This window comes from Rhea americana, unplaced genomic scaffold (genome assembly GCF_003343005.1).
Source record: "Rhea americana isolate MKP2758 unplaced genomic scaffold, rheAme1 scaffold_29, whole genome shotgun sequence".
NCBI lineage: Eukaryota > Metazoa > Chordata > Aves > Rheiformes > Rheidae > Rhea > Rhea americana.
In genome coordinates, this window is record NW_028186412.1 from 7,017,026 (window position 1) to 7,031,982 (window position 14,957).

General features: G+C 34.8%; 1 protein-coding gene across 2 annotated transcripts in view; it reads right to left on the bottom strand.

The window, feature by feature from the left end:
* The window catches only part of PSPC1 (paraspeckle component 1), a 41,213-nt gene that overhangs the window by 15,937 nt on the left and 10,319 nt on the right, over positions 1-14,957 (bottom strand). Inside the window, exons 5-7 of one of the 2 annotated variants that reach the window (XM_085309081.1) lie at positions 13,567-13,651; positions 12,437-12,545; positions 5,474-5,716 (exon numbers count right to left, since the gene is read on the bottom strand). In XM_085309081.1, the coding sequence (XP_085165207.1) occupies positions 5,594-5,716; positions 12,437-12,545; positions 13,567-13,651 (317 nt within the window). In that variant the 3' untranslated portion in view covers positions 5,474-5,593. Of the gene's footprint in view, positions 1-5,473; positions 5,717-12,436; positions 12,546-13,566; positions 13,652-14,957 lie in introns of those variants that run through there. The other variant, XM_085309080.1, reaches the window with a different exon arrangement.

A 14,957-nucleotide genomic window follows, 5' to 3' on the forward strand; every position in this document is an offset into this window, starting at 1 on the left:
GGCCTGTTTGGAACTGAGTCTGGCAAGGCATGTTAAGAACAACAGGAAGGGCTTCTTCAAGTACATCAGCAGCAAGAGGAAGACTAGGGAAAATGTGGGCCTGCTACTGAATGGAGTGGGGGCCCTGGTGACAAGGGATATAGAGAAGGCAGAATTACTTGAATGCCTTCTTTGCTTCAGTCTTCACTGCTAAGGGCAGCACTCACGAATCCCAGAGCCTGGACGTGAGGGAGAAAGTCTGGAGAAGGGAAGACTTTCCTTTGGTTGAGGAGGAAAGGATTAGAGACCTTCTGGGTAGGCTAGACATCCACAAATGCATGGGCCCAGATAGGATGCAACCACAGGTACTGAGGGAGCTGGCAGATGGTGTTGCCAGGCCGCGCTCTATCATCTTTGAAAGGTCCTGGAGTACTAGAGAGGTGCCTGAGGACTGGAAGAAAGCCAACGTCACTCCAGTCTTCAAGAAGGGCAAGAAGCAGGACCCAGGCAACTGTAGGCCGTCAGTCTCACCTCCATCCCTGGAGAGGTGATGGAACAGCTCATTCTGGATGTCATCTCCAGGCATATGGAGGAAAAGGGATCAGGAGTAGCCAGCATGGATTCACTAAGGGGAAATCCTGCTTAACCAAACTGATAACCTTCTAGGATGGCATGGCTGGCTGGGTAGATGAGAGGAGAGCAGTAGACGTTGTCTCCCTTGACTTCAGCAAGGTTTTTGACACTGTCTCCCATCACATCCTCCTAGATAAGCTCAGCAAGTGTGGGTTAGAGGAGTGGACAGGGAGGTGGATTGAGAACTGGCTGAAAGGCAGAGCTCAGAGRGKCRTCATCAGTGGCATGGAGTCCAGCTGGAGGTCTGTGGCTTGTGGCATCCCTCAGGGCTCAGTMCTGGGTCCCAWCCTGTTCAACTTACTCATCAATGACCTGGATGAGGKGACAGAGTGCCTCCTCWGCAAGTTTGMWGRTGATCCCAAGCTGGGAGGAGAGGCTGACACACACCAGAGGGCTGTGCTGCCATTCAGAGAGACCTGGACAGGCTGGAGAGCTGGGTGGAGAGGAACCTCATGAGGTTCAAGAAGGACAAGTGCAGGGTCCAGCACCTAGGGAAAAATAACCGTAGGCACCAGKACAAGGTGGGGGCTGACCTGCTGGAGAGCAGCTCTGCAGAGAAGGACCTGGGAGTGCTGGTGGATGACAAACTGACCATGAGCCAGCAATRTGCCCTTGTGGCCAAGAAGGTCAATGGTATCTTGGGGTGCATTAGGAAGAGTGTTGCCAGCAGGTGGAGGGAGGTGATCCTGCCCCTCTACTCAGTCATTGTGAAACCTCATCTCAAGTCCTGTGTCCAGTTCTGGGTTCCCCACTACAAGAGAGACATGGAGCTACTGGAGAGAGTCCAGCGTAGGGCTACGAAGATGATCAGAGGGCTGGAGCATCTGCCCTAGAAGGAACAGCTGCGAGAGCTGGGCCTCTTCAGCCTGGGGAAGAGAAGACTGAGAGGGGATCTTATCAATGTGTACCAGTACCTGAAGTGAGGGTGTCAAGGGGACAGGGACACACTCTTTTCAGTTGTCCCGTGTGACAGGACAAGAGGCAATGGGCAGAAATTGAAGCACAGGAAGTTCCGCCTGACCGTGAGGGGGAATTTCTTCCCTGTGAGAGTGACGGAGCACTGGACCAGGTTGCCCAGAGAGGTTGTGGAGTCTCCTTCTCTAGAGATATTCCAATCTTACTGATTCTGTGGGCCAAAAATTAAAATGACAACCTGCAAAATTGCCAAAACATAAAATAGCCTAAGATTAGCAACGATTCATAGGTACAAAATTCTCTGTTGAATATAGAACTTTGTTCTCTATTCATATTTGTCTTTTCTGAAATGTTATTTTTAGTCTTGTAGTTATTTGGCGCTTCTCTACATTTTGAGAAATACTGTTTAAAGTACTGCCTTAAGATATAATTAATTTCTGAGGTTTTCTTGTCATCTCTCATTTCCCCTCGTATAAAGCATCACAGAATAAAACTCAATAAAAAGGTGAATTAACTGTRGTTCTTCATTTTCTTACAACCTGCAGAAAATATTATCCGTGAGCCCAAAAATTATTGCATACCAATGGCAAAATCTGGCCCCAAACAATTGCATATGATCAACAGCAGCTTAGAATAAAATCCAAACATTTTACTTTCATGTTTTAATCATTATCTCATCATTCAGTTAAAAAAAAAAATTGCTAAATCCCTTCATTGTCTACGGCTATGAAGATCAAGGGCTGAGAGTAGGTTTTTTACAAGGACAGAATTTTTTTCAGACCCCACTACTGTTAACTATTTGATAGCAACTAGAGGTACTTAATCTAATCAAAACTTCCACTTGATCTTCTGATCTTCACTTATAAGAAAGATAAAATTTGTTTCTCCAATACAATTTGGAAATACTTAAATTTTAAAACTTTTCAGGGGGCAGAGATGCTTAGAAGAGATTAACAGTTTCACAAATATGCAAATCATAGGGAAAAAAATAAATTTATACAGTAACTCTTGATAGTCACTCACTCACTAAAACATTCTGCCAATGAACCTGGTTTGCCAGGAGTCAAGATCTGCTTAAGATCCATGGATCCAACATGTCTCCTATTCCACATTAGCTTCATTTTATGAATGACAGTAACAAAAAACTAATTAAATGCAGTCCAATAGCTGAACACTATGCAAGTATTTTTTCCATCAATTGAAAAATCAATTTCAAACGCTTAACTCTTTACTTACCTGTAAAACTATTTTCTGAAATCAATGTCCACTGTTATTTCCAAGTTCACAACATAGTCATATTAAATTCACAATATATTCTCGTTTTCAGAAGCACACTAGAGGACTYTATGTTGAAGCTCATCTTAGAGTCATTCTATTTTTACTTTAGCTAAAGGAATGGCATGAGAATATTCAAATATCAAAGCAGAAATGATGCATCTTTGGAAGCACAGAGGATACCATACTTTCAGAAGAACAAGTTCAAATCATTTCATTTAAAATATACACCACAATTCAGTCCTTGGTGGGTAGTAAGTTGAAAGGCTGTGTAACCAGTAACAATAAACGGGCTAACCATACCAGCTATCATGTAGAAATATAGTAAAATACTTAACTAAAAATCTGGCTTTATAAAACAATGCAACATTTTAGATTTTGCATATATAGAWTCTTTTGCACATGAAACAAGTCAAAGCAAATATTCAAACTAACAGAATGAACACAATATGTTTCAAAAAGACAGTTCTCTTCAACTTCAGAATCAAGTCTGAGATGAAACAGACAAGACATGAATGTTTACTTGGAAGCCAAAGAAGAGTACACTTTTATCATAAGGTATGCATTTATGTAAAAGTGCAACTACTTAAATGGAACATTAAGTATAACAATATTGCTAAATGAACTTAAATTACTATAACAGCAGCACTACTTAAAATGACAATAAACTAAATTTAACTATTTTCTGGATTTTTTTTTTTTTGGGGGGGGGGGGGGCTACCAAGAAGATACTATGGATATTAAATTGCAACAACTAAAAAAGATCAAGTCCCATTGTAGTTGCTATTCTGTAACTGACCCGAGTTACCAACTGGTTAGAATATGCAGGTGCTAGCCAAAAGAGAACTGAAAGCCAAACTTTCAAATGAAGATGGAGGTACATTCTCACCACTAAACAAAGATCCCGCAGAAGAAACTTCTAACATAAATATATCCAGTCTTTTATATGCAAGTTACCAATGTTGTTTAAGATCAGAATGGTTCAATGTTTAGGTAGTTCCCTAACATAATTCAGCCAAACCACGTATACAGTACTTAGAAATACAGAATATAGGAAAATGGAGCAYCAATGAAGCTTTCATGCATGAAAATGACATTCCCTCCCACTTCTCCATAGTTTTCCAGTCAGCACTATTATAAAATCTGGAGACAATTTACTATGAAACAACAGAAAGATTAAGTAGTCTTTAAAGGAATAAAGTCACTAATCATTTGAATAAAACAGTTCTGATTCAGAAAAATCAAAGGCAATGTATCAGGCAGATTTTAGTATTTTTAACCAAACCTTTAAGCAGCTGGTCATTTGAACAAATCCAAACGGAATAAGAAAAACATTGGTTTCTACTTAAATCTCATGTTTCAAACCCATATGTAGTAACTCTTCAGCTACAGTATCTGCTTCAATCAGAAGATGTTTAATAAAAAAAAAGAAAAAGAAAAAAAGAAAAAAAACACCATGTTTTATATATAGGTGCCATAAACCCAAAGGTCAGAATCATGTTAGGGACACAACAAGAATCAGAATGCAATAGGAACAAACAAGAGCTGCTGATTCTTACCTAAAAACAAACAAGTTCACATAAAGATAAACAAATGTTAAATAATTCAGAACAACAACAAAGGGGGAGGGAGAGGGGAAATAAAGTAAATCAAATGAACAAACTTTTTATAAAAACTTCAACAGCACATACGAAAGAGAAAAAAGGCTTGAAGAACGTAATTTTGACCTTAGATTGTCCTTGTCAGTAGATCTTTTGTATGAACACATTTAGAAGGGATGCTCAGTGGCTAACAGCCCTAGGATTTCCCATTAACAGAACAATCAACAAAATTGCATTCAGCAACACTATTGTAAAAGCAATGCGATCCAGTCATGGTAATACAAGTAACTCTTTTCATCTCACACAGATTAGTAAATTCTTTGCTATTGTGGGAAATCTTAATAGTTGAAAAAACTTCTAACCTTTAATGAATTTAGTTCACTCCTTTAAAACTTTAAAAATCCGTTTCCATCAGCCAAGCCATCAAGCTCCACATTTAAACAATTACAGAAAAAGCTGTACAGAATCTTGTCCCAAACACTCCCCTCAACCCCTCAACCAAATCACTTAAAAAAAAAAAAAAAGCTAATTAATCTAACAATAACCCCCAAACTTTGAAAAATTAAAATGAAACCTAACAAAATTCTCAGTGGGAGACAAACCTGTCGAAATTAAATTCCCTATGCTCATGGAAGATGTAATAATTCAAAACAGTAGCAGCTCTGGTAATCAGATAAATCTACTCRATGACTACAGCACTATACAAATGAGGCTTCTCAAAGATTTACAAGAAAAACTTCAAATATTTTAATAAAGGAATAGCACTGAGCCTAGTATCAAAAGATACAGTTGCATTAAGACAAGCTCATTTCTAGGTCCCAAAGTTTACCAAATTTCCAGTGTTAAAAATTTCATACTTCAAACTACTGGTGTAAAGCATTACAGCCTGATCCAAACAGTCAAAAGCTTACTGCTCACACCAAGGAAGAAAAATCTACTCAAAAGGTGCTCCATCTCAAAAGAAATGTAAAAATAAGATCTCCTCACACTCAGAAATTCAATCAGATCTACTGACAGAATTCCTCACAGGAAAAAAAAAAGAAATATTGTATCTATGGACTTGGACTCACTTATCACTCTTTGGGTGTTTTATCTTAAGAAAAGGACCCTTTGAAGAACAGTAACCTTTTCTAAGTACAGGAGCTTATCTTGGCTGCAACTCTCAAGGCCACCAAGAAAGATCTCAGGCTTCAGGATAGGCAGACCAGTCCAAAATAAGTACCAAGCAGACAACATCTAGGACTGAAAGTTAATCTCTTCTTAGCCTGGGTAAATACATACACAAATTCCAAGTCAAACTTTAATTCCAGTAGCTGAGGAAAAAAAATGAAAATGATTAGGGCAAATATTCATTTTTAGTTTCTTCAAAAGATACAGAGCATTTATCACAACAGATACTTTAACACTTCTCATTTATTTATAAAAGCCTCATTCTTATTTGTCAGAAGAGAAAAAAAAATGAAAAGCTATCTTTGGAAGTTTGATTAAGTTAGGTGGCTAGTTTTTAGCTTGCCAGCTATAACAATACTCAGAAGTTACTTAAATATATGGAAAGGAACTACAGTCAAATTAAATCTGCTCTTTAACGGGTAACAAAACTTTCATCTGCATCTATAAAACCAGTAAAGCAGGAGAAACTAAGTAAACAAACAGAGCATTCAWTAAACAAGTACACCAAATGCGCCTGAAGTCTTTCAGTAAGTAATTCAACAAAAACGTCATTTCCTATATTTGAGGCCTCATGAAATACACTAAGGCTGACAAGGGCTGATGGTAATTTTGCCATTGTATAGAAATAGCTTCAGTCATATTCTTTTAATTTCTTGAATCATCAGTCTTACTGAAAGAAAATTTATAAACAAAACCAGACCATCTAAAAAACACATGCAAGAATCAATTATTGTGAAACAGAACAAAGCAGAAAATGCTTCATAGTTCTGCAACACCTGAATTCATAGTAGATTTATGTGTATCTCGCAGCACATTGAGGGACACAAAAATTATTTACAAGTGGTCTCTTACTCTGTTTGCAATTTCATATAAAGAAACCATAGTCTGTTCTGAATTAATTCATGCAAACATTAAAATTTGACTGCATCAGAATTAAAAAGTAAAAATTTTACAGTGTTTCCCAAATATCTMTATTATGACTTAAAATAAGGAAAGCTTAGTCACTTTATTCTAAATATTCACAGTTTACTAATACTAAAATATAAAGTTAGAAATGAAGGTAATACTGTAATGACTATTTGTCCCTTTACTGAAAAATTTATATCATCCTTCCTACACATCAAAACAATCTAGGAAGTAAATTATGGACCATCTTAAAATAGTCATAACACAAATGCTGATTATTTCCAGTAAGTTACGATTTCACAAATAGCTTTGATATGCAAAATGTACTCATCACATATAATATTTTATAGAGAGATGGCTAAAGATGATTTTCATCCAATATCTTTTAATACGATAAGCATGTATGACAGCTAAGTTATTTCCAGACTTTCTTACGCTGCTAGGTCTCAAGACTACTTTATTTAGTTCCTGAAAATACAATGGGACTATTTTAAAGCTTTTAAAATTATTATAATTTTTGGCTAAGACACCAACTCAAGTATTGTAAAAGAAATGCAAGATCAAGATTTAAGCATCTGCCTAGCAATATGTGTCACAGAAATCTGCAAAAATAAAAAACAATGATACTGCCAAAATCAAGATGACACATAAAAACACAAAACTGCCCACATATAATCTCCTAACCTATGCTGGTTTTTGAACAGGAAGAATATCACTGAAGTACACACACTGGAGGAAAACAGGAACGTTTTGTGAGTTCTTCTGGTTTTTTTTGTTTGTTTTTTTGTGTTTTTTTGTTTGTTTTTAAACTCTACACTTAATGAATTGCCTTTCTCCAAGCTACTTTTACTTTAAGTAATCTTTTAAGGTCTTTTAAGTCTTTGAAGTCTTTTAGGGTGCCAAACATTAACTACTTATTTTTTCCACAAATATCTACACTAGATTGCAATAACTAGGCAATTCACCTTTCCCAGTCAAAGTCTTCAAAAGAGCTTTTATAAGGCAGCTCGTTCATAGCAGTCTTATGGAACACAGATTATATTCATACAGCCTCAAAGATTACACTGCAATCAGCTTCATTAAGTACACTGGGCTGTCAAGATAAAGAAAATAACTACAATTTATTAGTAGTTGAAAACAGGTCAAATTTAAAAAGATCTTTGGAGATTTTTAATTAATTTATTACTGGAAATTTCCTTAACTGCTTCGAACAAGGTAAGAAAGAATAGGGCATTCAGTGAGAATTTTAAGTTATTTTATAACGGGGGCTTTTAGAGCTTAATGGAATCAAAACTCTAAGACAGTTCTATTCAGTTAAGATTCAGGAAGTGCAAAAATGGATCTCTGGACTACAGAAGTCTAAGGAAATWTAAGCAACCCTCTTTTCAAAAAATATTCACTACTTAATTGATTGTACTTGAATGTACAAGAGATGAGATACGCCTCAAAAGGCTCAAAATAGTAAAGAAAGGGGAAGTTACATTTATAAACTCCTCCTCCAAAGGACAGAAAAATCACAGAACAAAGACTAAGTTTGAGGGGGTTTCTCCCAAATAGCTTCAACAATACTAGAAAATTATGAAGGCTTCACTGTTGTTTTGGGTTTGTCTTGTTTTTCAAACTTCTATGCCCCTATTTGACTTCAGCTTTTCCTTTGAGTCCACTATCATCTCTGTTGTTCAAGCAATCTCCACTGCTTTAGCAGCTGCCACCTTACACTGATGCTTATGCAACATATCTGAATAGTGGAGTTTTATTTAAGAAAATAGAGGTATTTATTTTTTTAAATATTAAGATAAAAGAAATGTGAATGTACTTAAGAGATAGTATAACTTGAATGAACAGAAATCATTCAGAAGTATAAACTCATGAACTCTCGAGAAACATTTCCTCACAGTTTCAAATTATATTTGAAAAAGCGGACAGTATTCTTTTGGTGAACTGGGGTGGGGGTGGGGGTGGAGAAGAGACCAAAAGACTTATTCCTTTTTTAAATCACCAGTAAGATCTGTAAAGGAAATATCATAAAACAACAGTTACAATATTATTTTAATTTACTACAGTACCCACCTATTTTAGTGTTCTCCAGAAATAAAACTGTGCATCATAAAACTCCAAAAACACAATTCCTGTTTATTTTGATTTATTTTGTCGACAAACAAAAACAATTTTAATACCACTAAATCCAAACCATTCACTTTCCATCCTCCTAAACCCTTACAAGAATCAAAAATAATTCCTGTATACTGGAATAATTTAGTAAAAAAAACAGATTCAAAATTAAAACTGTAAACCTGTGTAAGCCAACTGGCTACTGRTCATCGTACAGTTTAAATAGTTCATATATTACTAGCACTTAAGAGTATTGTATTTTTGGTTAAAAAGCTACTTGTGTCACTAAGAAACRTAATATTGCTTGGAATCACTAAGTTTCTCTTTTAGCAAAAAACTGTGTATGCAAAATTATAATTATCAAAACATTACAGGAAAAAAAGTTTCCTTAGTAAGCTAACTTGGAATTGGAATATTGAGCTATACAAGCAGATTTTAACTAATCAACCTTTAGAAAACATGGAAAACTCTGAGCAATATGAAGAAGTTCAACAAGAATGCTCTATCTACTAGAGATCACACAATCAGYAAAATAAATTGTTTGAGTATCACTAGTCTGCCCATTAGATTAGCATCAGTACAATCAAWTTTTTTAAATATGCAGCATCACCATGAACAAGATCTTCAAAAATAGCTTTAGCAAAAGAAATTCCTTACATAGTAAACATTTTTGCCAACTGTGACTACAAGAAAAACTAGTAACTGATTCAAATGTGCCTACTAGGATTTTTCTTTGTAAATTTGAATGAAATTTCTCAAAAGAAGTCATACCAAAATATCAAAGTTTTAACAGGTAAAGAAAAAGATACAGGAAGGAACTTAAACATGGAAGCCTGGGGTTCTAATTTGGGTTGGCACTGCACTTACCATTTATGTCCTCCTTTTACACTGAACAGTAAAAAAGGGATAGGATATAAGTGAAGGAAGCTTAGTTTTCAAAGCTTTTAAGAAACAAAAACAAGTATTAGACAATTATTTTCTTTCTACATATGTGATTTGCAGAAGAGTATAAAACAATTACAGGTATTATCCAAAATTAAGATCATACCAAGTCCTGACATGGTAAAAACTAGCCATTACTATCATAAAGCACAGTTTTAGCAGAGGCAAGGCTTAAACTTTTAAAATAGAGAAATAACTTTTTTCACTGTAATCTGAGACTAGAAAAAACTGACAGATGGAAGCTTTGCAGTAAACAAGTATTAGTAATAATAAATGAAAATTTTTAATTGTGTAAAAAAAGTTGTACTAAACTGAAAATTAGATGCTTCCAGAAATGGTTCACATTTCTAGTCTGCTCTAAAATATAATGATGTTTTCAAACTTCCAATCACATATTACAACTTAAGTACAGTTATCTAAACACATTATAATGAACACTTAAAAAATTATACGCCATGCTTAAGTTTCATAGCTGCCCTTATTAGAAATTGTTCCTAAAAAAGGARATATACCACTTCCATTTTTAATTCTTCCTCTTTTAAAGTGCAGAAGATATTAAAACAGAAGTCAACACATGACTAGTATACTAAAAGTCCTTGAGAAGACTAGAAAGAATAGATCGTTTAAATTGTTGTATATACCATTTCAAATTCACCTAACATTAAAAAAATCCAGTAACAGCTATACTATATATTCTCATATATAACTTTACCAGTTCTGGTATGGTTGTCACTACACATCTGCATCTATATATTCTTGCAGTGTATTGTTAGTTGCAGATGAACACAAAATTCCAATAATGCAATTTGGTAGGAAAGCTATTTAAGCTCTTCCAAATCATTCCAAAATCTTCCACCATCACCTTCCCCCCCCCCAAATTTCATCATATAGAAGTCAAAAATTATGCATAATGATTAAAGTGCTTTCCACTTRGAACTGCTCTTCTTCCCCTCTTACAATACATTTTTGTCATGTCCAGCACAACAGTATAAACACTGTCTACTCACACAGCCTTAGGAATATAACTTCGTAGCTAAGTACCAGGATGGTCAAATTGTGGCAAGCAGTTCAAGCAACCTAAGTAACCTTACATCAGACAGCTGCAAGAAGTAAACCAGTAAAAGGTGCCATGACCAATATTATCTAGTTTTCCAAGCACCTAAGCAGGGTAGCCTGGCAGGATAGGCCATCAATATCTTGTAACAGAGCAATGGAATTTAAGAGAGCTCCTGTCATCTCATTCCTACGGGTTGGCTCCTCAGCTTCCTTTCCTTACAGCTCTCTGAAGTGAGTAGCATGGCTCTCACGGCTCCTAGCCAAAGGATAATTTTCACACACCCTTCACATGGTCAGGAAGTTTGGCCAACTCAAAAGATAGTGTGTTAAGATATTAAAATGAACTGAAGTTTCAAATTTGGTACTAGAGAAGTCACAATCAGCAAACTGTATTTCTAAATTACACCAGACAATTGTTAAGACATTATCTCAGAAAATACTACTTACAATGTATTAATATGCTGGTGTGTACTAACAGGCACTATGAGCTTTTATTTCTTGATCCTCATCACTCCAAAGAAAACACAAGCTCCAAACAGTTTTGTTTTTTCAGAGTGTAAGCCCATAYGGAAGTAAACGATTTGACTTTTGTATTGCAAGCTTCTCAAGTACAACCAGCAATAACAACTGACAGCAGGTGTTAACATCTCAAAAGAAAACTTCTGCCCCCTACTTATCTTTACTACAAACTCTAAGAGACATAGGGCAGTAGAAAATAATTCCTGTCAAGAACAGGAAATCTTTTATTTTCTAACTTTTATTAGGATGTCTCAGAACACACATACTATATTTTTCTCAATCCTACAGAACATGTAATGGTACAGAATGTAAAATAGGTATTTGTTCCACAGAACAATCAGAAAGTAGCTGATAATTAAAGCAAAATCTGTTGGTTTCTTTCATGCATGAAGCTGTACTTCTAAAAYGGAGCAAAATTCCCTACTATAGCTATAGTTATTATAATAGTATTTAAAAGTCTTGTGTGTCTTATTATCCTTTCCTCCTTAAAAAGAGATTTAATAGTAAAATGTAYCCTTTCTACTGAAGCATCTGAAATACACGTTACACCAATTTAATTGCTTTGATTATTAAGGGGGGAAAAAAATCATACCCTTTACACCAAAATAGATCAACATGAAAATTTAGAAGCTGACTCCTCTGATACCACCATTTTGCTAGTTCTTCAGGATGAGTCTTCAGAGGCAGAAGAGACCTAAATACTAATATAAATAGTGTAGAAATTAAACAACAGAGGCCAAATTTTTCTTCTTTGTAAATTATCTTTAGTGATAATCTACAGAGATTTTCCTCATCTTTGCAGCAGGATCAAGGCAGAGAGCAATTAGGCTTCATATGTAGCTGACACTGTCCAATTTGCTTTTGAAGTTCATTATCCTTAAAAAAATAAGTATAAGCCAAATTCGAACAAGTTTTTTCCAGTCTAAATTAGTTTAAAATATATACCTTCAATCAAGGGCATATCCTCATGTGGACATAATCTATTCACATGACCTCCTACATAGAGAAGATTTCTATGATTTTCTTGGACAAAAGCAGCAATTTAATTTCCTGAATAAAAAACACATAGGATTTTCTGAAGATCTTTACTTAGCTTAAATCATACATCATCAGCTTGTGAGGGGGAGGGGAAASTGATGTCATGATACAAGAAAATAACTATACTGCTAACTTTTGTGCTACTCCACTATGAAAATGATGGAATCCTGAAGAGAAACCCTTAAAGAGGAAGTCAGCTCAATAAGCTTCTCCTAGAATAGATACAGAAACACTACCATAGAAAATATTATTTTACAATTTGGACTTTAATCAGATAGAATTCTACTTACATTGTCCATGAARTTCGGCTTAAATCCTCCCTCCTGCTGTCGTCTCAATTCCTCTTGTTCCCTCTGGCGTAGCATTTCTTCTTCACGACGTCGATGTTCTTCTTCATGTCTAGAAGATATTTTAGAAAATACATTCATTTAGACTCAATTTCTTGAGGCTTTTACTGGGTCTCAGGGCATTATATCAAGCATATTAACAAAACTACTTCATGTTTTATAYAGTGTGCGTTATGATATTCACAATACTAGTAATTCTTTACTTGCCATTTTTGGCTACATATCGGTAAGCTTTTTTTTTAATTTATTTATCTTTAAGGGGCAGGGAAGAGAACAATATGGATTAAAATATTTCAACACTGCCAAAAACCACACTGTTAGTCCTGCAAAGCATTTGGGCTTATTTTCTTCTCATACACATTTCTCATAATGTTTAATTTGAATAGCATGTAACATGATAAAAAGTCATCCAAATACACAAGTAAACTAGCAATGTTGTCTATTTTTTTAAATTTTATCAGATGCATGAAAATAACTGTTAATCATATCTTAAAGAAAAAATTGTTTGCAATGTATCAAAAACAAGCTGTCACTGATCACTAAACACACAAGAAAACATTTTAAAAAAGAATCTCATGTTGGACTACAAAATTGCAACGCTACTATTCCATGCACAGATCACTGCCCATAAATGTTAGAAAAATGTTTGTATTTATTACAATGAGGCCTCCTACACAAGTTTAAAATAAATCATCATAGCAAACATGAACATTTTAATTCTAAGACATTTGAATGCTATAAAGAAAGCTCAAATATTCACAACAGGACTAAAAGAAATAAATGAATGAAAAAATACCAGGAATACTTGAAATCTTTATATATATATATATATATATATGTATATATGTATATATATATATATATATATATTAGTGTAAGCAATTTCTGGTCAAGAAACTTGATAGACATTGCATATTCATTATGCTTTTTAAAAAAACTTGAAATAGCATTAATGTTTATAGTTAATACCAAAGGTATCTAGTCCTACGAGCTGGAASATCTGAATTCATGCAAGCCTGCAGCAGTTACATGTTTAAAACAGTCACACCTTTGCACACTACAAGATAAAATACCTCAGTTGTATCTGTTTGCGTTTTTGAAGTTCTTGATTCCGAAGTTCTTCCAAACGCCTCAATTCTTCTTGGCGCCGCATGAGATCTGAAAACATTAAAAATATAATAAAGACAAAAGCTATCAATAATGTTGCAACACAGCAAAAATTGCTCAGACTACAGTTCTGAGATTCAATTTTGAAACTAAAGAAATTTCTYAATGCATTTAACTGATGTTATTTAGCTTTATGGAAAGGAACTACGTAGGAAAGGCATATGACCAAATGCACAAGATGCAAGGTTCACAAACGCATGGAAAGGCATGGGATTGACACTGCTTCCGAAGTACTGTACGGAGTAGAAACTCGAAGCAAATTAATACAAAAGGATAGAAAAGCCTGAATTACTTTTATCATGTCTTAGTTTTCAATCTAGGGTAAAGCATCTATTTTATCATAGTGCTGTGAATAGGTAAAGCCCCAACAGCAAGAAAACTAGTATAAGATACATGATTTATACTCTGCAATATGCAGTGCAGGCCACTGCCTAGAACACTTCAGAAAAAGGTAAAATGAACTTCAGAGAAAAATAAACTTCATGTAATTAAGTCTCTGTAGAGATTTATTACATGGCTGTACTTATAAAGTGACTTCCAACTAATGAATCTTTTATGCTGCAACAAGAACGGTCCTATCACCTTTAAAAGCACTTAAAGATGCTCTTGAAAAGCAGGGCCCAATTAATAGTTATTACTTCTGTTGCATTCATTTCTGACCAGTCACATTACTGATTTCTTCATGGAAATGTATAATTTCTTTGAAGAATATTAATTCTGACTTTTGTTTATAATAAAAGACTTGTTTGCCTTTTTTATCTTCACAGGACTTTGGCAACATGGTGTTATTTATGGACAGCATGAGGAAAGTTCCACCATACCACTCTATCATACATCATTTATGCTTTAGACTACTATACACATTGCTCTATACATTTCCTACCTCCTCTAATTAATGCATCTTTATTGGCTATGCACATTACTTTCTTCAAACTTGTATTAGCATATATTATCACAATTTAACCTTGTACTTTACTATCCAAAAACTACAACGACCAGTACACTCTAACAAAAAATGTCATGCATTTCTTTTATTTTCTAACAAATAAAATTACTATTTTTTTACTGGATAATATTTTTATTATTGACAATATAAAGCTTATTTATATTGTCAAAAATAAAATTTGTTTTCTTAAGCAAATTTTGCAGGCTTGCTTTTCCCATCTCTTCTGCAAAACTAACACACCAAAACTAATGCGTATCAACAGAATAATAATTACATTGAATATTCACTCAAATCACAAAATCTGAGGCTATTTCTTTTCAATAGTGCTTTATTTAGCAGAGTTGGTAACCG